The sequence below is a fragment of the Podarcis bocagei genome (genome assembly GCF_964188305.1).
Source record: "Podarcis bocagei genome assembly, chromosome: 2".
Classification (NCBI taxonomy): domain Eukaryota; kingdom Metazoa; phylum Chordata; class Lepidosauria; order Squamata; family Lacertidae; genus Podarcis; species Podarcis bocagei.
Window position 1 is genome coordinate 61629701 of NC_138126.1, and position 26328 is coordinate 61656028.

The window sequence follows — 26328 nt, forward strand, 5'->3', positions numbered from 1 at the left end:
GAAGGGAGGAGAAGACAACATTATACAGTGGTACCCCGCAAGACGAATGCCTCGCAAGACGGAAAACCCGCAAGACGAAAGGGTTTTCCGTTTTGGAGGCGCTTCGCAAGACGAATTTCCCTATGGGCTTGCATCGCAAGACGAAAGCCCATAGGGAAATGCTGGCAGTCGGGAGCAAAGACTTTCGCCCACAGCCGGCCTTCAGAAGAGGACCTCTTCTGAAGGCCGGCGGGGGGCAAAAGTCTTTGCTCCCCCCCCGCCTGCCTCCCCCCCCCCTGCCTGCCCCGGGCGATCTTAAAATGCTGGCGGGCGGGAGCAAAGCGTTCGCTGCCGACCCCCAGCATTTTAAAATCTCCAAGGGACAACAGAGAAGTGTCTGTCCCGGGGAGATTTTAAAATGCTGGGGGTCGGGAGCGAAGCGTTAGCTGCCGACCCCCAGCATTTTAAAATCTCCCCCTGTCCCAGGGAGATTTTAAAATGCTGGGGGTCGGGAGCGAAGCGTTAGCTGCCGACCCCCAGCATTTTAAAATCTCCCCGTGTCCCGGGAAGGTTTTAAAATGCTGGGGGTCGGGAGCGAAGCGCTGCCGACCCCCAGCATTTTAAAATCTCCCCGTGTCCTGCCTCCCCCCCCCCGCCTGCCCCGGGTGATCTTAAAATGCTGGCGGGCGGGAGCGAAGCGTTCGCTGCCGACCACCAGCATTTTAAAATCTCCAAGGGACAACAGAGAAGTGTCTGTCCCGGGGAGATTTTAAAATGCTGGGGGTCGGGAGCGAAGCGTTAGCTGCCGACCCCCAGCATTTTAAAATCTCCCCCTGTCCCGGGGAGATTTTAAAATGCTGGGGGTCGGGAGCGAAGCGCTGCCGACCCCCAGCATTTTAAAATCTCCCCGTGTCCCGGGGAGGTTTTAAAATGCTGTTCCGAAGGGGGGGCGGGGACACCTGCCCCAGCCGCCCCACTTCGGAAAGCTGTTCCGAAGTGGGGAGGGGGGGCGAGGACACCTGCCCCCGCCGCCCCACTTCGGAAAGCTGTTCCGAAGTGGGGAGGGGGGCGGGGACACCTTCCCCAGCCGCCCCAATTCGGAAAGCTGTTCCAAAGTGGGGCGGGGGGGCGGGGACACCTGCCCCCGCCGCCCCACTTCGGAAAGCTGTTCCGAAGTGGGGAGGGGGGGCGGGGACACCTGCCCCAGCCGCCCCACTTCGGAAAGCTGTTCCGAAGTGGGGAGGGGGGGCGGGGACACCTGCCCCCGCCGCCCCACTTCGGAAAGCTGTTCCGAAGTGGGGAGGGGGGCGGGGACACCTGCCCCCGCCGCCCCACTTCGGAAAGCTGTTCCAAAGTGGGGAGGGGGGGTGGGGACACCTGCCCCAGCCGCCCCACTTCGGAAAGCTGTTCCGAAGTGGGGCGGGGGGCGGGAACACCTTCTGAAGGTGGGCAGGGGGCGAAAGTCTTTGTCCCCCCTGCCTGCCTTCCCAGGGGCTTTTTAATCGCCCCGGACAGCGGAGAAGTCCTCCGCTGTCCGGGGCGATTTTAAAATGCCGCCCGCCAGCATTTTAAGATCGCCCCGGACAGCGGAGAAGTCCTCCGCTGTCCCAGGGTTTTTTAAAATGCTGGGGGTGGGAAGAAAAGCCCTTGTCCCCCCCCCCCCAGCCTTCAGAAGAGGTCCGGGGGCAGACTGTCCCCGGACCTGGTCCGAAGGCGGTTTCCCTAGGAACGCATTAATTGATTTTCAATGCATTCCTATGGGAAACCGTGCATCGCAAGACGAAAAAAACGCAAGACGAAGAGACTTGCGGAACGAATTAATTTTGTCTTGCGAGGCACCACTGTAGTTGCATTTTATTATTTTAATTGAGACATAAGAAGCCTATACTTTTGTAGTCTGTCCACTGCTAACAGCTGCTGGGAGTCATAGTCCATAGGGTACCAGGTTGGCAAAGCCTGTTTTAGGTGTTGGCTTATGATCTGGGCCACATTGTGAAAATTCATGTTTGAATTCAAACTGGTGCCTCCAACTCTAAAGGGATATATTGAGCAATTTACTACTTTGTGATGTGTAATCTAAATTGTGTGTGGGTTTGTTTGTTTTTTCCAGTGCACCTGTGACAAGTTTATCAAGAGTTCTGAAAGAAACAGTGGAGGTATTGTAACGGATAACCTGAGTAGCAACTATAACCTCTTCAATCCACTATCTTTAGAGCTATTTTGAAAGCCATCTTTTCTCCAGACAGCCAAATTCTGCATGGATTTTAAAGTAATACATTTTTCTGTGTTATATAAAATAGTAAATATTGCAGTTAGCCCTGAGAGGTGTGCGAGAGTCAGCTTCCCACTGCTATGTATTCTGAATTATCTGGGGCAGGGTGTCCGTACTGTTGTCATCTGTTGATCTATCAGCTGGCACCAGAGCCCAGTGACTTTCAAACTTCCATTCCTCTCTAAGAATGTTTAAAGAATCTGCTTTTGCAGAAACGACCATTTCCTTTCGCACAATACTGTAGATGGATTACATGGATTCTAGTAGTGCTGCTTGTGTTTGGTTGCAAATATGAGTATTTTAGTTTAACTCTCCTACTTCTTCAAATATGGTTCAGAGCTGCTCAGCTGACACAGATGATGAGCATCTGGAAGATCTTCTGCCTGCTTTCATTAGAAACTCTGTTATGTCCAAGAGGCCACCTGCAAGCAACATGCTCGTACCACAGAGGAACGCAGGAATGGTGAGTACAAGTGGGATGTGCATCGGAGTTTTGCAGTGTGGAGTGTTCCTGCTTAAACTGCCAACCAGCAGCCAGCAGAACCCTGTTCCTGGACATGCCTTCTCATGTCCTCATCTACAAATCTTACAAATTCAATATGCTCTGTTCTTTTTATTGCTAGTGGACCTGCTTAGACACCTGATCAGGCAGCACATACTTAGCATGTTCTGATCACAAATCCTCTAGTGTGTTATGTGCCCTTTTACCCACTACAATCCTTTTTCTATTTTATAACAACTTCCTCCATGGGAGTCATATGCTTTTGCATTTTTAACTACTGGATTCTCTTCCTTGTAGGTGAGAACTGGGTATGATGGCTTAGGAGGCAGAACCAAATTCATTCAGCCTGTATCCTTTCCTAAGATCTGTCCTGCAGAAGCTATGCTGATATCCAGCGGCACTGAATCTATGATGATCAATGACACAAAAGACTAAGAAGAAGCAGTGGCATTTACTAAGCCATCAAGCAATGTTCCAGTTGGAACAGTGACGTTCTGGCTTAAATTCAAAGTGAGGAGAAGCCGAAATAATGGAATATATTTGGGGAATATATCTCTCTAGAATCAATCAGAATATACATTGTATGAGATCTTGGCTACAGTGTTCTATATTTACAGTTGTACCTTGGTTTTCAAACAGCCTAGTTCCTGCAGCCAATCAGAAGCCGTGCTTTGGAAGTCGAATGCTTTGGCAGTTAAATGGACTTCCGGAACAGATTCCATTCAACTTCCAAAGTATGACGGTACTGGGGAAAAAGTGGCCCCAGGAAACCTGGATCAGGATCTTGTTCAAATCCCACTTGTGAATCTATCAGGCTGAGTTTACTTCTGTAGAGATCAAAGAAATGCAGTGTTTAAATTAGGTAAATATATACACTTTCGTTCCCTGAAAACTGGAAAACCTATATAAGTTGGGGGGGTTTCCAGTTTTTGCAGCTGGTAGAGTATTTCAAGACACATTTGCAGCAAATGCTACATTTTTCAGAGGATACCATGAGTGTTTCTAGATATCATTGGTGTTTCTAGCATATCTGTGTTCACATTCAGGTTAATGTTCCTTTACCTCCCCTTGTGCAGAGTTAAGAGGTCAGTAATCCAATATTTGTCATCAAGAGCCTGTTTCTTTGTAATGAGCTGTGATGGTTATTGTTTTGAAGCTTATGTAGCAGTAAAACACTATTAGGAGAGGGATCTGTCTGCTACCATCTCTTGGTCAACCTTTGACTGGGCGATGGGAATAAAAAATGTTTGACTCCATGATCAGCTAAAACCTAACCTTTCTTCTCTTTCTTGGGAGGTTGGGGGAAAAATGACCCTGAAGGAGGGACTCAGGGGGAGAGAAAATAATTTAGCTCCCAGATATAATGATTTATACATGTCAGATATGTATAGGAATGTAAAACCTTTCTTTTAAATATTTGGCCACTATTTTCCTTGACGTGTCTCATTTCAGAGTATATCAACAGAGATTCGCCCCCTGGCTTTGAGGTGCAAGAAAAGAAGTGTTTCTAAGCAACCAACAGCAGCCACTTCTGGCATCAGTCAGACTAAACTAGACAACTTCCTTAAGTAACTATGGATCTCTCTAGCTTACACATAGATAATCAGAGGCCAGGAATTATCTTCTACAGCAGACAGAACAGCATGGTGACCTAAGTGAGCCAGGACAACTCCACAGTGGCACAGCAGCTGCACTCCCCCTGGCTTTGTGTTCATCTGACTCTCCCACCCCCCACCCCCGCACATTGAACATGGAGGAATGGCTTTGCTGTGCTACCAGACTTTAGGGGAGAAAAGGACTGAGTAGTTTCTGTTCCAGAATGCCTTCTCTCTCTGCTGTCTTGGAGAACTGTATTTTAATCCTGGTAAGCCAAGGAAGCCTTGGCTCCTGTAACTTTGACAGTAGGGAATACTACATATGAAGAGAATATGGCTTGAGAAGCGTCTCCTCCGTAAAATGCTGCTATGTTAGCATTGTGACATGGAAACCTTCATGTAAGAAGAGAATTATTATTTGCAACTGTCAAGTTGCATTGGTGTCTTGAGTGATTGGATGGCATACACAAGAAAAGAATCTATGTAATTGATCTTCTAACATCAGGGAGCAAGGTCATGTCTTTGCCAGATACGTCTGCTAGATCTGTTGGCTCTTGATCCTCATCTTTGGTGGCAGCACTTAATGCTCAGTTAATGCTGAATTTCTCCATTCTTCTCACTGATTTGGGGTATTCCCCCCCCCTTTTTAGGATGATACTTTTTGGGAACTGTTTACATGTTTTTTGTCTCAAGGAATGTCCTGCTTCTGAAGGTGAAGAGATTGTTGTTTTTATGTAATCATGCAAAATTGATAGCCTGTCCCTAAGCCTGCAGATATTCATGTTTCTTACTTGAACACCCAGTTCCTCAATCTCTTAACATGCCTAAAGTGTTCAAACTAATTTCAAGCATTCTGCAGCTTCACAAAAGCAAATGTTGTCTCACATATCTGGCATTCAGTTGTCACCTTTTTCTCCTTGAGTTAACAGTGTGCTGTGTTTGAGAGATGAATATTTTTGGAGGGAACTTGCAATATTTAGATCTGTATTTTACTTTGATTTTTGTCCCAGACATTTCTGCCGCCCCCCAAAAAACTGTTGGTGCTATTTGTCTCTGAATTTTTTGTTTCCTGCCTTCAAGGAGGGTTTTATAGAGCATATGGATATTGTTCTTCCAGAGTTAGACTTCTGATTTCCTGATGGAATAGCAAAATTCAACTATCGTTTGTAGTTACTGCTGAGTCTAGGCTTAAAGTGGGTTTGCCCCCAAAGCTTTAAGGATTCAATCCATAAAATGGGGATTAAAAATATTGCTTATCTGAAGCAAATGTCCACTTGTTTCCTTAAAGAGATTCAGGCAGAAGGGACCTTCTGAGTTGGAGTTACCTTGATGTTTTGAGTTGCAGGGAAACCTGGTTAAAAAGCTTTTGCTGAATATCTCCACCTTAACTCCAAAGTTAAGTTGCAAGCTTACCCAAGACATAAATCAGTCAATGAATGAACTTGTACTTAAAATTCATAATTGTATTTATTTTGAATAAATGTTGTATGTGCCCCATCCATTAAAATGTTACACAGTATTAAGAATGATCACTGTTGCTGCACTAAGAGGCTATAATGGCACAAATTGCTAAATGTACATCTGGAAGGGAGGGTCACAGCCCCTCCAGACGAGGATTCTAGACTGGATCAGACCAAAAGCCTATCTAGTCTAGTGTTCTGCTTGCAAGTAGCCAACCAGATAGATGCCCACGTAAATCCTTCAAAACAGGACATGAGGGCAAGCAACCTTTCCAGCTGTTGTTCCTCAGTGACTTATACTGATGCTCCTTGTTGATCCTGGAGGTAGAATATAGCCATTATTACTGATACCCATACTGGAATTATCTGCATTCTCTTCCTGCTGACATCACTGCTTACGGTAGTTTCCCACCTCCAACTCAGGATAGCCATGTATCTGATGAAGTGGGCTGTAGTCCAACTAAACCTTAAGCTATGATAATGCTTTATTTTTAAAGTGTCACAATACTCCTTTTTTCCTATGTCCCTTGGAAGCAATTCCTACTTACCACAGGCCCACAAGTGAATTACTGTTTGTTATCATTGATACTGTGTATGTCATCCTGCCTTCCCTTAAAGGAGTTCAGGGCAGCATACATAGAAATGGTGCTGTGTCACTCTCAACATCCCATCCTGATGTATGTTGGGTTGAGTTACAGTGATTGGCTCAAGGGCATCAAGTGATCTTCATGGCTGAACAGGGATTTTAAGCTGCTACTTCCCAGTTTTAAGTAAGCAGTGGAAATATCTATGTACCATGAAGCAGAAAGACAATTGATAAATAGCCCTCAAGGATAGTGTGAGTATCTTGAAGAATGTCTTAAATTTTAGCTGATCCTGTGTATTTTCCCTAAAGGGGAAGGGTGATCAGCAAAGCAGAAATCTGTGGCTTCAGACATTGTTGGTCTGATCTTAAGAATTCTGAGTTTCCATACCCGACCCACAAATTCTAAGTTTCCCTCCAGGCTGTCAATATTTTGTTGGAGCGATTCAATTATATAACAGCAAACTTTTTTAAAAAAATCAGGGGTTTTCCAGTAAGGAAAGTGACAGGAAAATGCACCAGAAAGTGAGGGATGATGACTGATGCATGAGAATAATCTGATTACATTGTGGATTATAAAGTAAGAGTCAATATTTATCATTTCCACACCTCCAAAAGCTTCCTGAAACATTCATGTTCTAGTTCTGTTTGCTTTGTACAATAACAGTTCAGAACTGTTTAAGGAAATTTGTAGCCACTTCCTCTTACTAATACAGTGGTATCTCGGGTTACATATGCTTCAGGTTACAGACTCCACTAACCCAGAAATAGTACCTCAGGTTCAGAACAGAACAGAACAGATGAGAACAGAAATCGTGCTCCAGCAGCACGGCAGCAGCAGGAGGCCCTATTAGCTAAAGTGGTGCTTCAGGTTAAGAACAGTTTCAGGTTAAGAACAGACCTCCGGAACGAATTAATTACTTAACCTGAGGTACCACTGTACAGGTCATGGGTGCTATAAAAAGGTTGCTTTTATGAGAGGCCTTATCTCTGCCTTGTTGATAATGTACATCTACCTCAATGAGGTCTCAGTCAGGCTTAAAACAATAGTTTTTTGACAAAATCCATGTGCACATTGCTTCTATTCTGGACACTTCAAATTTTTCTTCAGCTACTGGGCAGTAAGGAGCTATTGTAGCATAAAGGTGAACTTGAAATAAAACAATCTTGAGTGAAATGGGATATTCAGAGAGATGATGCTGTTTCTTAAGTCAACTACCAGAGGCATTTTCTACTGCAATTAAATTACTAAGACAAGGGCAGGCCCACTTTTCACTTCCAGTAAGTTCTTACTATCTTTTTTCCAGACTTGCATGCTTTTCTCAGTATTGACTCATCTCTCCTAAGGGGAAACTGTCAACTCCCATTTGGCCTCGAAGCTTAAATTTGGCAATAACCAATTTTTACAGAGCTGAGAGAAATCATAGTTTGGGAGGAGGGAGCATTAACATTGTTTGCTCAAGCATTTGCCTGTGGTATTTATTTACTGAATCTTTAAGGCTTTAGAGGTCAAGGAGGTGAATCTGATCAATTCTCTGACTAAAACTGGATAAATTGCACAGGATGTACATCACCTTACTCTTAAGTAGTTAAAAGTTAATATAGAGGGTTGTAAAAGGGCAGGCTGAAGCATTGCTTTATGTCACACTATCCTGAACTTGGTACTGCCAAGTATTCAACGTAACAGGCTTCTGCAATAGAATTTGTTTGTGCTTCATATATCCTGAGGGAGCAAGGACACCTGTCTCCTGCCTCTTGGAACTACGTTTCTGGCCTGGCTGAAAGAGGTATTATCTGAAAGTCAGAGGGACAAGTTCATAGTTTTCGGGTGACCTAATGCATCAGAGCAGCGTGAGGAACCTGACCGGTGTCCATGCTGATGGGTTGGAGTCTAGCAACAGCTGGAGCCCATATGCTAAGCTAACCCACATCTAGAAAAATATGTGCACCTTCGCCAGCCCATCTGCCCTGTGAAGAAGGAAAGCGAGGAAGGCAGGCAGAGACAACATCGGGGCCTGCTCCAGTTGCGTTGTCCCCCTCTTCTCCACCCTGGCCAAGAATGGATAAGACCTGTTTTTCAAATTGTGAGCTTTGGTCCAAAACTCCCCCTTCTTTTGTCTACCTTAAACATATATTTGGTGTTATTGTAACCAATCCGTAACTTGGCCCCTTAAATTCTCCATAGGTTTCAGTCTGAGTTTGCCCCCTGTAAGGCACCCATTATCTGTCCTCTTAATTGCAATTGCTCCAATGAAGGATAACCATAAAAATGTTTTTCTTTCTAGATTTTTATATTTTTCCCAGACTCTATACAAATTCTTCCCAAGAACGTGGTTCATAGAACTCTTATAAATTTTTGCTTTCCCATACTAAAGACATGTATACCAGCTGAATTTTAAGTCATCCGTCACTTAAGCTTTTCAACTTGACCACCCTACCCCCTTCCTTTATTTTTGATGGCAGACTTTTATTGCTACCTTGCTTTCTTCAAACAGCTTGTTCCCATGCAGGGCAGCAAGCATTTCTGGAGAAGACTCCCTTTTTCTTCTCCAGTCAATATACCAAATAGATATGAATGTGCCTGTTGGGAGCTCGCTTTGGTTGCCACAGGACCCCTCAATGTCCCGGTCATCCCCAGGACCTCCTTCAGGCTGCTTATTGCCTCTGAACTACTCCCAAAAAGCAGCAGCCAGGTCATTGTGATAGTGGTGCCAGCTTCCTTCTCCCCTTGCAGCGGCAAACCATAAGTCCACATCAAAATTTCATTTGACTCGTTTGCATACAGCTGTCTTTCCCATAGGCCTTAATGGTGCATCGTGCCAGGGTGCCAGCCTCTCAGGGGCACCCCAGCAAGTGGGGGAGCTGCGAGGCTTTGCCGGCGGCCTCCCCTTTCTCTGCACACCCGTCAGCTGTGCCCCACCAACAATAAGGCTGACAGGCGTGCAGCTTCCCTCCCAAACCTCTGCGGGGAACACTCTCCTCCCAAGGAGGCTTGGGAGGGAAGCTGTGCTCTCCTGCAGAGGCTTGGAAGGGCGCAACTTCACTCCCGAGCCTCTGTGATCATTGCTCTCCTGCAGTGGCATGGGGGATAGTTGTGTCCCCCTCCCCCCCCCCGATGGCTGGCAGTGCACAGCTACAGCCACCTCACCACCCCACTCCGTGGTAATTTGGGGGTGCTGGGCAGATATTTGCACCCTGGTGCCGCATCTGCTAAAGACAGCCCTGTTTGCATATAATTTTGGACCTCTGATATAGAAATGCAGTAGCATTCGCTGATATCCTGCTAATTTATATGTCCATGTTTGACTTGAGCAGAGTCTTCACCATAGGGAGAAGTTTACTGTAAGGCTCTGGGGAACAGTCATGAGAATATGTTGAATTATGAAGCAATTAGCTTTCTTTTAATCATCCACTGGGGAGAACCATGAAACATTAGTAAGCTCAAAAGGTGCACTGCAGCGTGGGGTGGGGGAGGTACATGAGCCAACAGTGTGACGCGGCAGCTAAAAAAGCCAATGCAATTCTGAGCTGCATCAATAGGAGTATAGCATCTAGATCAAGCGAAGCAATAGTGCCACTGTATTCTGCTCTGGTCAGACCTCACCTGGAGTACTGTGTCCAGTTCTGGGCACCACAGTTCAAGAAGGACACTGACAAACTGGAACGTGTCCAGAGGAGGGCAACCAAAGTGGTCAAAGGCCTGGAAACGATGCCTTATGAGGAACGACTAAGGGAGCTGGGCATGTTTAGCCTGGAGAAGAGGAGGTTAAGGGGTGATATGATAGCCATGTTCAAATATATAAAAGGATGTCACATAGAGGAGGGAGAAAGGTTGTTTTCTGCTGCTCCAGAGAAGCGGACACGGAGCAATGGATCCAAACTACAAGAAAGAAGATTCCACCTAAACATTAGGAAGAACTTCCTGACAGTAAGAGCTGTTCGACAGTGGAATTTGCTGCCAAGGAGTGTGGTGGAGTCTCCTACTTTGGAGGTCTTTAAGCAGAGGCTTGACAACCATATGTCAGGAGTGCTCTGGTGGTGTTTCCTGCTTGGCAGGGGGTTGGACTCGATGGCCCTTGTGGTCTCTTCCAACTGTATGATTCTATTATTCTTGGTACTGCATGATCCATGGCCTTTTAAATGATGAGGTGCTGGTGCCATCCAGTGGTTTTTCTAGGAAGTAGTTTCTGTATATGGTATACAGCCAAATGAAACAATAAGAAATGTCTCCATGGGGCCAGTTCTGTAATACATTTAAGAAGAGCATCTATGGGAACTAAAGCCCCATTTGCACTATACACTTAAAGCAGTAGCATACCACAAAAAAATCTTGAGAACTGTAGTTAGTTAAGGGTGCCAAGTTAGGAAGTGCCTGTTCCCCTCACAGGTCTAGTTTCCAGAGCAGTTTAACAGACCTTTCCCCCACAAGGAACAGAGTTAGATCAACAAATTTAAACTGATCAAACAACTGTGAGAGTGTCTTACAATGAATTTCAAGCTTTGTCTGAATTAATCAAACCATCACCCCCACTGTAGTTTTCCATTTAATGTAGCAAGTCTACTCCTCAACCAGTGCTGCCAATTTCACTGGAGGTGTACAGTGGTACCTCGGGTTAAGAACTTAATTCGTTCTGGAGGTCTGTTAACCTGAAACTGTTCTTAACCTGAGGTACCACTTTAGCTAATGGGGCTCCCCCTGCCACCACCACACACTTTCTGCTCTCATCCTGAGGTACTATTTCTGGGTTAGCGGAGTCTGTAATCTGAAGCATCTGTAACCTGAAGCATCTGTAACCTGAGGTACCACTGTATAGAGTTGGAAGCAGGACATCTTGTAATATATTCCCTCCCCTATCAGTAGTTATTTTCATTATGAACCCCCTAATGAACCATTTTACACTTTCTGTCACTACAGGGGTACCTCTGGATAAGAACGCTTCTGGTTGCGCACACTTCGGGTTACGAGCTCTGCTAACCCGGAAGTACAGTAGTAGCTCCCGGTTGCGAACTTTGCCCCGGGATGTGAGCGGGAGGCACGCGCACAGTGGGAGGCGCCATTGGCGAAAGCACACCTCAGGATAAGAACGGTTTCAACTTAAGAATGGACCCCTGGAATGAATTAAGTTCGTAACCAGACGTACCACTGTATTTTTATTGCTTTTAGAATTGTTGTTCTGTATCCAAGACAGGAATATCAAATTGTTCCCCTGAGCAAGTTGCAGCAATTTCACTTTTACTCTCTTAAGTAAAATATATCCTGGCAATCGCTTTCAGCAGAGTTCAGGAACCATTGTCACTCTTGAGGGCCACATGCCCTCCTAGGCAATGTGCCAGAAGGGGCAGAGACAAAAGTGGGCAAAGATAAGATAAAATAAGATAAAAGATATTTTACCCTTCATACAATAAGGTAGAAAGGGTAAACATACACTCACAAATACCCTATCATCCATCCAGGCATGCAAGAACCATTATGGGTGTTTAGGGACACATTCCACAGGCAACGTTTGCAAATAGAAGGGCAGGGTAAGCTACAAGATTTGGGGCTTATTTTTCTATATTTTCTGTCGGAAAACAAATTCTGCTTGAAATTAACTGCAAATAATTAGCTTACTAAAATTCACTCATAGTTTTGCTGGTTTCCCCAGCTAAAGCATATATACAAATGACTAATAAAATTAAAAGACATAAGACATAGGGGCCAAACATTAATTCATTTTTTGTTAACGCATTCCCTCATTTCCTATCACTTTCATATTATACACAAATTCTAACCAGCTTGATCTTCAATGCTGTGTGCGCAGTAGAGCTGAAGAACATAAATAAACATGCACAGAGAACATTTTATAATGAATGGAATATACATTATAGCTGCAGGCCAAAGTTGATATTAACGTTTATTGTTTGGTGTACAAAACTTGATTCCTGCTGTGTTTCTTTTCAAAGAAGATCATCAAAGGCTGTAAAAAGCCAGTGCTGCTTTTATTATAAACTCCCACCCGATAACTATAATCATTATTTCGAGCAAGCATTGCAGAGACACCTTGCTTGTGTAATAGCATATAATAGTCTCTCTCAAATTATAGAAAAGGTGTTTCAATGGGGTGGCTGTTGAAAAATATGTTAAAACTGTCTATATTTCAGTGTAGAACCTGCTTTTCATGCAGAAGGTTCTGGATTCAGTCCCCACCATCTCCAGGTAGGTCTGGATAATCCCTGCCCCAAACCCTAAGGCAGGCATCCCCAAACTCAGCCCTCCAGCTGTTTTGAGACTACAACTCCCCATCATCCCTAGCTAACAGGACCAGTGGTCAGGGGTGATGGGAATTGTAGTCCCAAAACAGCTGGAGGGCCGAGTTTGGGGATGCCTGCCCAAAGGAGCTGCTAGCAGCAGGTGAAGGTAAGGATTGGGGAACTATTTTGAGGCCAAGGACTGCATTCCTCTCATTCAACTTTCTGGGGGTAAACATGCAAAAGTGGACAGAGACACATACGTGAATTTTACCTTTGTAAAGTAAGACACTTTACACATGCACACACACCTCCCTTTCATCAAGGCAAGCTGGAGACATCATCAAAGTTCAGGGACACATTCCAGTGAAGGAAAAGGCATTCAAGGAGAGTGCCAAGTGGGGTTCTCGAGAGATGTAGTACAGGGAACAGCCCACTTGGCCCAGGGCCTAAGTTGCTCATCCTGATTCCTGGTACAGGCAATGGTCTGAATTTCTCTAAGACATTTTCCTATGGCTGACAGTAAATAACTTTGGTGAACTCACTTTATATTCCGTGGGAGGGGACAGAACAAGTTGCCAGGCAGAGAGAGGGGCCCAGGACTAAGCTTTTTGCAGGGTTTCAAAGATGGGCGAGGACAACAAAGCCAACATCCCTTGTGGAAGGCATCCATTCCGCAGTTATCTTTTAGTGAAGTTTTTAAATGTTCAATGTTTTATCACTTTTTATTATTACTATTAATATTCTGTTGGAAGCCGCCCAGAGTGACTGGGGTATAAATAATAAATTATTATTATTAATATCATCATCATCGGCAGAAGGGGGTCCAGGTTTCTGTAGTGATTTAAGACCAAACAAGAACAAAAGGCAAACGAAGAGGAACGCCCGACCTTTGAAGAACTCTCTTCCCTCTCGCCGTGGGGCAACTTGTTTCTTTCCCCCCACCCACCCCCGCTGTGGGGCAACAGTAGACTCAGAAAAAGCAAAGCACAGATTCTCAAAGGAAGGGGCTCATCCGGCGATTGCTCTCTTTCCCGATAGGCGCGCCACGGCAGGTGCCCGTCACACGCCCGGCCCTGTTTTTCCTGAACTCCTTCCTGCTCGCCTAGCCCAGCCCGAACAACTCAGCCCGTGCGGACGCAGGTGAAGGTAGGAGGAGGCGCGGCCTTGACTCCTGCTTTACCTCCGCTGCACGTAAACATGCGCACACCCAGTCCCGGCTCCCTCACCGCCCCCCCCCCGCCCCTCCAGGCTTCCTCCTTCGACGCCGTCGGGAAAGTTAAGAGCCTGTTCACAAATAGATTGCGTCCTTTTATAGCGCCTCCTCCCAGCAGCCCCCGCGCCGCGGCCGCCGATTGGCCGCCGGGACGCGAAGGGGCGGGAACGCGCACGTCGCGTTTTTTTGTATGAGAGCGTGAACGCGCTTTCCTCTCGGCTCGACCCGCCCCGCCGGTTTCCGTTCCTCCTCAGCCGCTGCCGGAGTTTGGGCCCGTAGAAGGAGAAAGGAAGCAGCGCCGGGGAGACGCAGCGGAGGAGCCCCTTCAGGTAGAGCAGTCGGAGAGGCCGCGGGGTCAGCGAAGGGGGCGAGGGCGGCGGGCGGCGAGGAACGCGGGAGCGGAGAGGCTCCTGGCCCTGCGTGGCCGCTCCCTGTGCGGCCTGCCCCACCCGACAGCCAGTGGCCACTGAGGGAGCGGGAATTTCCTCCGCTCTTCCTGGTGAGGCGGCTAGAGTAGGAAGTGCCCACACACACACACACACACACACACTAGGTGGGCGGGCGAGGGGCGAGGGGCCACAAGCTAAGGCGGGGTGGGGGTGGGGGGAGCGGGAGTGGAGCCTCCCGCTGCCTGTGGGTGACGGGGCCGCCCGAGCCTTTTATTTTCCTGGTGCGAGAAGAGGTGGCTCAGCCGCCGCCTTCCCCCTTTGGGTGGAGTTCGGGAACTGCCTGTTCCAAGCGGGTGGCGGGTCTCCAGGTGAGCCCAGCGGGGATGCCAGGCGGGGGCTCCCCACGGCGGCCCTCCTTTAGCTTTAAAACATAAGTTTCTGTCGATTGTTTGGGGTGGAGGAAGGGTGGCGTTTCCTCTCTTGTTTGTCGAGCTGCTCTTTTCCCTCCTCGGCGGCCTGGGCGTTCTTTTTTTTAAAGCAAAAATAACTCTTGAAAATACCATGAAAAGTGCCCGAATGTGCAGTGCTGGGTTTTAGATTTCGCAGAGCCTCTGGGCTGTGTACTGGTGTAGCCCCGGCGCTGAATCTTTGCATGGGTTTCTTCTCCAGAAGTGTGTGGGTGTTCTCAGATCATAATAGGAGGCCCAAATGGAGAAGACACGCTGTGTGACTGAATAACGTTGTGTTTTGCTGAATAATGTACTAGAAGCATGCAGTTAACTTCCAGATTTGCTGCTGATTTAGATTTTCATCCCGGTAGCATTCTGTCACATCATCAACTTCAGTTTTGTGCTTGGTTTTGTTTGTTTGTAGAGGCTTCTTTACATTAACTTAACTGATTACCTCATAAAACAAACAATGCAAGGGGTTGATGTGACCTGATGTGAATTGCAGCTGAAGCCAAACAGGTTTTTTTCTCAAATGTACAGTCACCCTCAAGAGTCACTAATCAGACCCAAATTTCCTTTACAATTTATTTTGAAATAACTTTCGCTAATTATTTGGGATCTATTCTTAATGTGTAATTTCAGCATGTTGGGTCTATCCATAACATATACTTTGATGCTTCAAGGCACATATGTTTCAGTAATCCTTGTGATAGGGCAGACAAGTATCAGTTTCTCATACTGCAGATGGAGTTCAAGCCAAGAGGACAGTGACTTGCCCAAGGCCATCTAAGCGTGTTGATGGATAAATTGGCAGGTCTTCTCAATTTTTTTTAGCAGAATGTTTTTAAATAATCCAATGCTGAACAGGTTCAAATGTCTATACTCTTTCATGAAGCTCAATGCATGACGTTGGTCAGTCATTATCTCTCAACTTAAGCCTACCTCACAGGGTGTGTGTGAGACTGAAAGGAGAGGCCCTTCTCTTGGAAAAGGGGTGGTGTAAAAATGTAATAAAATTATAATGTTGACCCTTTTTTGGTTAGAATTATAGAGAGCACTTTATCTTTGCAACAAAAATAATAATAATGTGTGGAATTCAATGTCCCACTACGGTAATATGATCATTCTGCCAGTGCAAGCACTGCTTGGCAGGTAGAACATCTCTCCTCCCCGTGTGCTGTTCTAGAGGTTCTAGGTATTCAGAGCAGATTGTGGGAGAAGGGGAAGGGCTCCATTGCACTAGGAGGTCTTAGGCTACCAGGTTAATTCAATCCAGCTCAATGTAGTAAACAACAACAACAACCCCCTAAATACTCAATGTTGTGCTGTTCTAGCTCTCTGGTGTCATTAACAATATGATTCAACACTTGTAGAATATACAGCAGGTTTTGAAACCTTTTCTGTATCTAACCTGTGTTACATTTTAGTCTGGAAGAATAGATCTGTTTGGTAATGCAGCCAAAGACCCAACCCACTAGGTGTGAATAAATAACCAAATTAGTAGCAGTGGCCTGTAATGCTTCCTGTAGCAATATTTACTCTAGAAGTAGCAGACAATTAGTGATCAGCATTCATATTCTTATATAGCCCATTCCACGTTCTGTAGGTTAATATCTTTTCCTGATAGCCACCTGTCAAATAATATTTAAGGACTCTAAAGTAACTGTTGTGATTGGTGGGGTTGCTATGGTAATGCTGTAGGTTTAACACTGCAGTGGGAGGGCTGTGTAAGCATAGCTAGGAAGAGGAAACGTTTATGCAATATTCTGTGTTTGAAATGTTTCAAAGGGTAGGAAAGATTGAGAAGTTGTACTCAAATTACCTACAAATTGCTAGAGTATGTTGGGCTTGGTTGCCACTATATAATTAGGAATTTCTGTCTGGCTTAAAGTGTTATGATAAACAATGAAAGTACAGGAACTGAAAATGTGTTTTTTTTCTTCCCTTTCCAATAGCATACTATAGGTGTAGGGAACCTTTGGCTGTCCAGATGCTGCTGGACTCCATCTCTCATCCTTCCCGACCATTGGCCATGCTTGCTGGGGTTGTAGTTCAGCAACTTCTGGAGAGCCAGAGGTTTCCCACACCTGGAATACTACATGAAAATTACCATTCAAGTCTTTACATGCATAGTGTATTATGCTTGTTTTGATTTAATGAATCTGCTTAAACACTTGCAATTGTAACAGTGTTCAATAAGGATTTGTGCCCTTTTCCCAGCAGTTCTTCTCAAGCACTGTCTTCTCTGCCCAATGAACCAGCCTACTTTATTGCTGTCACAAACTCTACTTTCATCCATACTTCCTTCAATTGAATATTGCAAGCTTGCTATTTGCGCTCTCCTTATTTTCCTGAAAAGTAGCCAGTAAACTAATCTATGGCTTTGAGTAAAACATTTCCACACATACTTCATGTATATTATTGCCTTGTTTAAATGTTTCAAGGTCTGTCCATATGATCTACAAGCCTGTCTTTATTATCTTGAGCCTCTTGTGCTCCAGTACTTTTTTTGCAGGGAGGGTGCATACATTTTATCCCTCGCCCAGTTGCTTTTTAATTATCAATTAGAAGGATTTAGAGTATCTAAATTACATATATTTTGGAATGGGGGAAAAAACTTTCACATTTGTAAACTGGCCTTGAATATGATTTTTTCTCAGCTGGTCGCTGGTACTGCCCTAGTACCCTTTAGAATTTCACTAAATCAGTACAAATTGCACCTTCAGATGTGTTTGATGTTTGTAATGCTTCTCATGAAATGAGTTCTGTCACTGATTACTGTTGTAGAAAATTTGATTTGGTCATATTTAAAAGTCCATTCTCAATGCCTTCCAACAGAGCAATTATTTCATTTTGCGGAACTGAATGGAGAAAGTTGAATACCCACAATTAGAAATAATGCATCTACTGTTAATTGCACAGTTAAAGGTGTAAGGAGAAAACAGTTCATAGTTGGGACAAGTCTCTAAAGATCACTTGAGGTGAAAGTACTCTTTTTTCAAATTTTATTTTATTTTTGCAACTTATTGCATATTGGATTCACATATCACACTTCTGCAGGTGATATTTTCTACACAACCAGAAAGAGGCATGTGGACATTGAAGGTTATGCTTGGGGACCATCATCCTCTCAAGACTCCTCTTAGAGCCTGCCTCCTCTGCAGAAGTTATCAGTTCAGTGAATGAGAGCTCCCTTTTGTTCTCTGAACTATCTCTTAGTTCTTTCTTTGCAATTTTGGACTCGAGATGTTTTGAGATAGAATCAAATGGAACAATCATAAGGGAAGTGTGTTCCCTTGGAATCACCAAATGGATTTTCTCAGAAGGTTAATATCTGACTTAATTTCTGACTTATTCACACATGGTGCAATTAGTTATCTAATTATGCTGTTTTCAACTGCTTTTGCCAGCATTGTGTGTACTGCACAAGTATAGAAGAAAATATATATTTCAATGTATAGCAATTAATGCACTTAGCTTTTTAAATCTAGCTTCTCAATACAAAATATTCATCAGATATTAAACAAGAACTATCCACCTTAAACTAGCCAGACATAGATTTTTAAAGTACTCTGAAAAGTTTGTAGTGTTGGGAACAACTCTAGAAAGTTTCACAATTTGAGAGCCAGCATTGAAAAGTTCCTACTGACCAATTGACTTTACAAGAGAGCCTCTGAGGCAGATCATAATGCCCAGACAGGCTCAATCAGATGTAGGTGGTCCCCGGAATAGTGTGGTCCCAAACTGTTTAGAGCAGGCATGTCCAAAGTCCGTTTCGGGGGCCTAACCCAGTCAATTTAATCCGGCCCCCGTGTCAGTACATGTCCTGGGGTAAAATCCTAAAAAAAAGCTCAGCAATTTCGGGGTTAAATCCTAAAAAAAATTCAATCCTAAAAAAGCTCAGCAACTTCGGGGTAAAATTGGGGGGAAAAAACTCAACAACTTGAGAGTTGCTCCTCTGCCTTGATGACTTTGATTACCCTGTTCTGCACTTTTCGCCACTCTACAGTATCCTTTCTGAGGTGCATTTACCAGAACTGTACAGTGGTACCGTGGGTTAAGAACTTTATTCGTTCTGGAGGTCCGTTCTTAACCCGAAACTGTTCTTAACCTGAGATACCACTTTAGTTAATGGGGCCGCCATGCCGCTGCTTCGTAATTTTTGTTCTCATCCTGAAGCAAAGTTCTTAACCCGAGATACTATTTCTGGGTTAGCAGAGTCTGTAACCTGAAGCGTCTGTAACCTGAGGTACCACTGTACTCCAAGTATGGCCGCACCATTGATTTGTATAATGGCATTATAATATTGGCATTTTTATTTTCAGTCCCTTTCCTAATTATCCCTAACATGGAATTCACTTTTTTCACTGTTGATGCACCAAATCCACTATGACCTCAACATCTCTTTCCTGGTCACTCACCATCTGTTGAGACCACATTAGCATATATGTCAAGTTAAGGGTTTTTACCCTGATCTAGGTCACTTTAGACTTGCTAACATTGAATAGTATTTGCCAATTTAATGCCCCTTCACCCAGTTTGCAGAGATCCTCCATGGATTAAAGATTCTTAGCTTGGTGCAAGGGACTGTTTGGCATTCTGCAGGCATAGTGTGGTGCTAGTGTAGTCCACTTGAATTGAGTCCACTTGCACTCAGGCAAGTTGGGCATCAAGGCATTTGTTTTCCAGCCCTGCATCGTAAAGCGTTGATACAAACTTGTTCCTCAAGTAGTGTTAATACTCCTGTGAATTTTGGCCACAAATTAATATTCCTTTCACCTCAAGAAATGCTAAGCTTTTGATCTGTAGGTGTTGAGATGTTTACAGTTCTTTCCTGTAGCCTTTATGATTAAACTCTTCATAATTGGTTGCTTTAAAAACTTCACCTTTCCAACATTACAAATTGCCAATCCTGGTATCTTGAGATTCCGTCTAATTCTGTAAAGCTTAGTATTTGGATATGACGCTGGCAGTACATTTCTAGCACTTGAAGTCTATAAGATGACTTCCTTTGTTTTTGTTTCAGTCTAATTGGTTTAATAATGAAGTGTGACTCGGTGTTTCCTTTTTTAAAAAATATTTGATTTTTCAGATTTTATTATCACAATTAGTCATATATTCAATGATTTTCCAAGAATATAGTATAGATTTCCCCCCGCCCCTGTCCTGAATTCCAATTTCCTCCCCCATAATTTCTTGCATCTCATTTTATTTCTCCAAACTTTGTTTTCCCTCTTATTTATCTTAATTCCCAATTGTATAATTACATAAATGTTATATCAAACCTGCAAACATTTTACTATATTTACCGTGGTCTTTTAAATAGTCTATAGCAGGCATGTCCAACTCCCAAAAAACTGGCAGTGATCTACCCATTGTCATTGGAAGGAGGAGTGTGCATGGGTGGGTGGAAGTGAAGTGCCCAGAGTTGTTGAACTTTTTGCAGGAGCAGGATTGCACAGAGCTTTTTAGCTCCCCCCCCCCATAACTTTTTGTACACAATAAGGATCCCGCGATCTACCTGGATCAGTCGGGGATCTACTGGTAGGTCGTGATCTACTGATTGGACATCCCCGGTCTATAAATATCTTGTGTTCTTGCTGAAACTTTTTCTCATCTTGATCTCTGGTCTTCATGGTCATCTTTGCCATTTTGGCATAATCCATCATCTTAATTATCCATTCTTCTTTTGTTGGTACCTTCTCTTTCCATTTCTAGGAAAGTAATATTCTTGCCGTTGTTGTGTACATAGTCTTTTTAAGTCCCTTGGTATTCCATCCCCTGTTAATCCAAGTAAAAAGGCTTCTGATTTTTTGACAAAAGTTATTTTAAACCTCTTTTCAGTTCATTATATATCATTTCCCAGAAGTCTTTTACTTTTCTACAGGACCATCACATATAGTAAAAAGTACCTTCCTTTTCCTTACACTTCCAACATACATTTGATGTACTATTATACATTTTTGCTGATTTTGTTGGACTCAAATACATTCAGTACATCATCTTCATATAATTTTCTTTCAGCGAACAGCAAGCTGTAAATTTTAAATCCTCTTTCCATAACTTCTCCCATTGATTTAATGATATATTATACCCCACATCCTTTGCTCATTGTATCATAACCATTTTAACTTCCTCGTCTTTTGTCTCCCATTACAACAGTGATTTATACATTTTTGATAACAGTTTTTTGTTATTGTCTAATAAATCTTTTTTCAAACTTTGAGAGTTCTTTTCCAAAACACACACTTTTATCTATCCTGAATATATCATTCAGTTTATGGTGTTATAACCAGTCTGATAACATATACCTTACTTCATTGGACTCTTTTAGTTTTAATTGGTTTTCCACCTCCATTAACAATTCTTTATAAGTTGCCCAACCATCTTTCATATTTACATATTTAATAGATATCACTTCTAATGGGGAGAGCCACCATGGTGTTTTAGTTTCCAACAAGTTTTTATACTTTCCCCATACTTCAAAAATTGATTTCCCTACAATCTGGTTCAGGAATCTCTTATGTACCTTTGTTTTTCCGTACCGTAAATAGGCATGCCACCCAAATCTGTTGTCATGTCCTTCCAAATCTGATAGGTCTGTATTCCATTCCCATAACCAGCAAAGGCAGGACACCTCATAGTACAGTTTCAGATCTGGCAGGGAATCACAGAATCACAGAACTGTAGAGTTGGAAGGGACCCTGAGGATCATCTAGTCCAACCCCCTGCAATGCAGGAATATGCAGCTGGTCCATACAGGGATTGAACCTGCAACCTTGGTGTTATCAGCACCACGGTCTAACCAACTGAGCTATCCAGGCTGCCCCTTTCTTTAGCATCTGTTAACAATTTATGTTTAATTATGGGTTCCCCCCCCCACCAGACAAATTTGGAAATATATTTTTGCCATTGTTTAAAGTGTCCTGCCCCCTTGACCAAAGGTATCGATTCAAATAGGAAAGACATCCTTGGTAATACATACATTTTTATCACAGATATACTTCCCCTTAACTCGGTGTTTTCATTAATATTTCTACCTTTCATAATTCTGTAGGTGCGATGAAATAAATTTGCACTGAACCCTATAAAAGCTGAAAAGGAACAAAGAAAAATGACTAGAACTACCTTTTCAAAATACAGTCTTATGCAAGTTTTCACAAATCTGCTTGCCCAAGGATCAGGGACTCTTCTCAGCTTGACCTGCCTTTTTCTCTTCTGAGTTGGGATATGGATGTTTTTTGTACTGAGCTGTGGAAAAAGCAAAAGTGACAAGAGACTTGCATCGCTTCTATCTTTTCCAGAAGCCCAGAATGGTATAATACACCCGTCTCTTTCCTAAAACAGAAGACTTGGGAGGAATTGACTGTGATAAAAAATTAAGGTTGGCTAATACGTTGATAAGTACCAGAGCACCAACAGAAGGGTGGCGAATAAGTTCACTTAAATACCAGATAATTGAAAGACTACTATTAGTATTTTTTTCCTGCAACTTTATTATCCTTAAAAACAATTATAAAAACTCTTTAAGTTCCTTTACTTGTATATATGACTACTTAAATCACTTCAGCATAATATAAATTACCATAATATGTTGCGTCCAATGAAGATTGAAACCCACCCCACCCCCCTCAGCTGCTGAATGCATTTCAACCATAAGTGGTCTTCAGTGGTTAATAATAGCATTGCATATCTCTCAAGCATTGGAAGTTCTTTCAAAACATCTGTCTCCAAAAGTGCTAGTTCTTTCATATACGGGGAATCTTGCAAACAAGTTGAAGTGCTTTAATTTTTCATCTCTCTTTAACTGATTGATACCTTACGTTAGATGCTACTTTAAGCGGGTGGCGCTGTGGGTTAAACCACAGAGCCTAGGACTTGCTGATCAGAAGGTTGGCGGTTCGAATCCCCGCGAAGGGGTGAGCTCCCATTGCTCGGTCCCTGCTCCTGCCAACCTAGCAGTTCAAAAGCACGTCAAAGTGCAAGTAGATAAATAGGTATCGCTCAGGCAGGAAGGCAAACGGCATTTCATGCACTGCTCTGGTTCGCCAGAAGCGGCTTAGTCATGCTGGCCACATGACCCGGAAGCTGTATGCCGGCTCCCTCGGCCAATAAAGTGAGATGAGCACCGCAACCCCAGAGTCGGCCACGACTGGACCTAATGGTCAGGGGTCCCTTAGCTTTACCTTAAGCTCAGTCATACCCATCATGCATTGTAAATCAGATTGGAGCTTCAAATTCCTAAACTTGAAATTAGAATAGCTTCAGGCAAAGACATCCCAGAACTTTTCATTTCAAATATATGTACAGCTTCTAAGCTTGAGATGGAGGTGGGGGGAAACACTTGCATAATATTAAAATCCATAGTCACTCAGTAGCTGCATTTGAATGTAACCCTAAACCTTTGGCTTGTGCACTCCCACCTCCTCCAGCATTTCTGCAAGAAGCTTCTGCTTAGATTTTAAGTTAACTTCAGCTTGTTCTATTGTCTGCTTGTTCTGTCATCCAGACCCAGACAAATCTTAACTACGGTTTGTTTAAACAAGCTAACTTCAAACCTCAGTTTATAAAGCGGACTTGTTTCAGCAAACCATAGTTAAAATTAGCCACAGTTCAGGTTTGGATGATGTAACAAGCTGAAGCAAAAGCATCTGAGTTCTTTATGACTGTGCCAGGGAAGAAGGGGAGCCAGAGTTTGAGATTTGTTCCAACTTGTTTTCATAATGATCAGCCATGTTTTAGCGTTATACTTGAAGAAGGCCAATGACTACCATTAGGTTCAGGTTCCATTTGCAGCATTGCTTGAGATCAGCCTGTCTCACTACCCCTGATTATAATCCGGTTGGTTGGTTCGTTGGTTTTATGTTAGTTGCCTAATTTTATTTGAGTTCATCCTTAAGAGAAATGTAGGTTACAATCCAGACTTAAGTGTGTGTAATGGGACTAGCAGAAGCTGACGTGTCCAGACTCGTGAAAATGTTCCACTGAGTAGCAGGGCCCTGCTGAATGGGGTGGGCTGTGGCACTGAGGGGGACCCCCCAAAATCAAGCAGAAGCAACTGCCATAAGCTGGAACTACACTCAAGGAAGGTTCTTTGGTCAATTTGGGGGGGGGGGGATTTCCCCACAGCCTTGATGCTTATAACTCTCCTACCACTGCAGCATTTTTACTTGCCAAAGCAATTAAATATCTAATATTTGGTTTAGAGTAAAATGTGCAAAATTAGCAAATATACTTAAATTGTATTTGGTTAGCTTGAATCACACTAGTATGGGTTTTCTTGGCAAACAACTTGCATTTTGTGACAACACAAACTGCTCTTTGTCTGCCAGTAACATTCTGGAAGCAGGAGTTCATTACTTCTATATAGCCATTTTTGCCGAGACAGACTCAGTTCTATGTATATTTGGAGGTGAGCCCAAGTCAGTGTGTTTGGAATGGATTTTTCTTTGTTCTAAGATTTCAGAAGTTGTAACCAATTTCTTACTAAGATACATAAGGGTAAACAGTCTAAATTTGCAAACGGGTCAGACTTTTAGTATTTGCGGCTGAAGTTGTTCATTCTGGTTCTGATTCAATCCAGAAATGTATTTGAGACTCAAAATTACTTTTGAGTGCAGAGTGTACACCACCTAATTAAAACAGCCTAAAGAAAAGAGAAACTTAGCCTTCCATTAAAGCTACAGGTGGCTTGCCTGTGGCCCTCCAGATATTGCTCAACCATCAATTCCACAAGCATAGTCATTTATCAGCCATGATGGGAATTGTAGTCAAGTAGCATCTAGCGGGTGCAGGTGGGCCACAGGGTAGCCCCTGCTATCTTAAAGGCTTTCCCTGCTAAATGTTCTGACTACATACTGTTCATAGAGTGGCTAGGGAAGCCCGGCCAGATGGATGGGGTACAAATAATAAAGTAGTAGTAGTAGTAGTAGTAGCTGGTACTTTCCTTTTTCAAAAGAAGTTTAAATATACCTTCTGGTCATTCTTTTTCCTATTAGTCTTCTATGTTTTACATAGTATTATGGAACTACACTATGAGGTAGAATATAATTTTATAATCTTGGTACAGGAACTATCCAGAAATATGATGCCCTTCAGTGGGGATTGTATTTGTGTCCGTGTCTTCATTTCCTGGATCTTGATTCTTCCCCCTTCCCTGCCCCCAAATATACAGAATCTATTATCCAGGAACTTTTGATTCAGGCTAAACTGAAGACCTGCAGGAAGCTAGAAGGGAGAGACATGTACTTCCTTCCTTAAATGTCAACACCAAGGAATGACTCATAGTCACAACCACTTTTCTAAGGTTTGTCAACTTTGGGGTTTTTTGTTTTGTTCCTCTACATGAATTAGAAACCTTATGTGTTTATCTTTTACACTTAATTGGGAGTAAACTACAGCTTCTTGGTAGCTGCAACCCACTTCAGGATGTTTCTGCTGCTGTCCTGCAATTTGGCTCATGGTTCAAGAGTAATTCTTTCTGAATTGTCCTTTGCCTTACTGTCAGAAAACATTTGGTTGGCTGTACTGCCGCAGAGGCGTTCCCAAGACTTGCTTCACAGCAGACACTCTTTTGGGGAGGGGCATACTAAAGCATTGTCTACAACATTTGTGTGTGTGTGTGTTTGTGTTTAGTCAATTTCTATGCTCCCTTCCATATAAATGTTTAGGTTAATTAATCTGCACAGCTATATTATGACTTTCACTTTTACGTCTGCACTTTGAGTTTTGTTGAATAAAAATAATTTGAATTATTTTCTGATTAGTTATCGAATATAAGAAGTGAATTAGTCTGCATGGAGGAGGGAGAAAAATTATTCCAGTGATGGGCTCTAGAGTGCTCAATTAATACATATTAGCTGCTGAGAAATTGCAGTGTTTCAGGAACCAGCTATAGCTGACTACAAAATGAAGCTGTCAGTTACTTGAAGTCACCTGAAAGTTTGTTGTATCCTATAGCAATCCCAGTTCACTTGATTAGATATCTTCAGTTTGTTGTTACTACATCAGCATAATTCTGTTTAGTGGACTTAGTAAAGTAGCAATTGAAGGCAATTTGATCATTTTATTTATTTTTATTTTCAATATTTGTTCCGAGTCAAAAGGTATTAGTAAAATGTTTACTAAAACATTTGACCTGCAGGTAAAGAAGGCATTCAGTGCAGACTCTTATTGTCCTGCTTATTCTTTCTTCTGTAGGCGATAGTGAATTTGTCTGTAGCGTTGTTGCATGCTCTGACCTCTCAAATCCAATTTAGCTTTCTTAGGAAGTATCCTTGGCTCTTGTTTTATCAAAATTGAACCTGTTTATACTGAGGCTGAAATTGCCTCAATACAGAGGGTATGAAATGCAGTTTACGGCACTGATTGCAGTGAAGTTCCAGTTCCATTAAAGCAGCATACAGATCCAAAGAACCACTCTACTAGTAGATCTGTGTGTCCAGCTGGTTTCAACGGTGGAGGTTTCCAAACAACAGGCTCCTTTACAGAAAAGGCACTACTTCTGAAACCCATAGTAGTTTTAAAAGCCATTTGTGATGTGGCAAGCAAGGGTGATGTTTCAGTTGACCTTTCATCTTCTCTGGTCATATACAGACATGGAAAGGTTACACCCTGCTTATTGCACTAGCCTACCAGATTAAGATGCTTAACTCA

General features: G+C 43.3%; 2 protein-coding genes across 7 annotated transcripts in view; both read left to right on the forward strand.

Moving 5' to 3' along the window:
- Positions 1-5860, forward strand: part of TRAIP (TRAF interacting protein) — a 29320-nt gene extending 23460 nt beyond the window's left edge. For 4 of the 6 annotated variants that reach the window (XM_081185883.1, XM_081185884.1, XM_081185885.1 and 1 more), the window contains exons 13-14: positions 2090-2135; positions 2589-3043. In XM_081185883.1, coding sequence (XP_081042009.1) covers positions 2090-2135; positions 2589-2924 — 382 coding nt within the window. In that variant the 3' untranslated portion in view covers positions 2925-3043. The other 2 variants (XM_081185886.1, XM_081185881.1) reach the window with 2 other exon arrangements.
- An 8149-nt stretch (positions 5861-14009) lies between these two features.
- The window catches only part of RHOA (ras homolog family member A), a 32493-nt gene continuing 20174 nt past the window's right edge, over positions 14010-26328 (forward strand). Inside the window, exon 1 of the mRNA XM_081185930.1 lies at positions 14010-14164. The gene's annotated coding sequence lies outside the window, so the exon portion shown is untranslated. The remainder of the gene's footprint in view (positions 14165-26328) is intronic.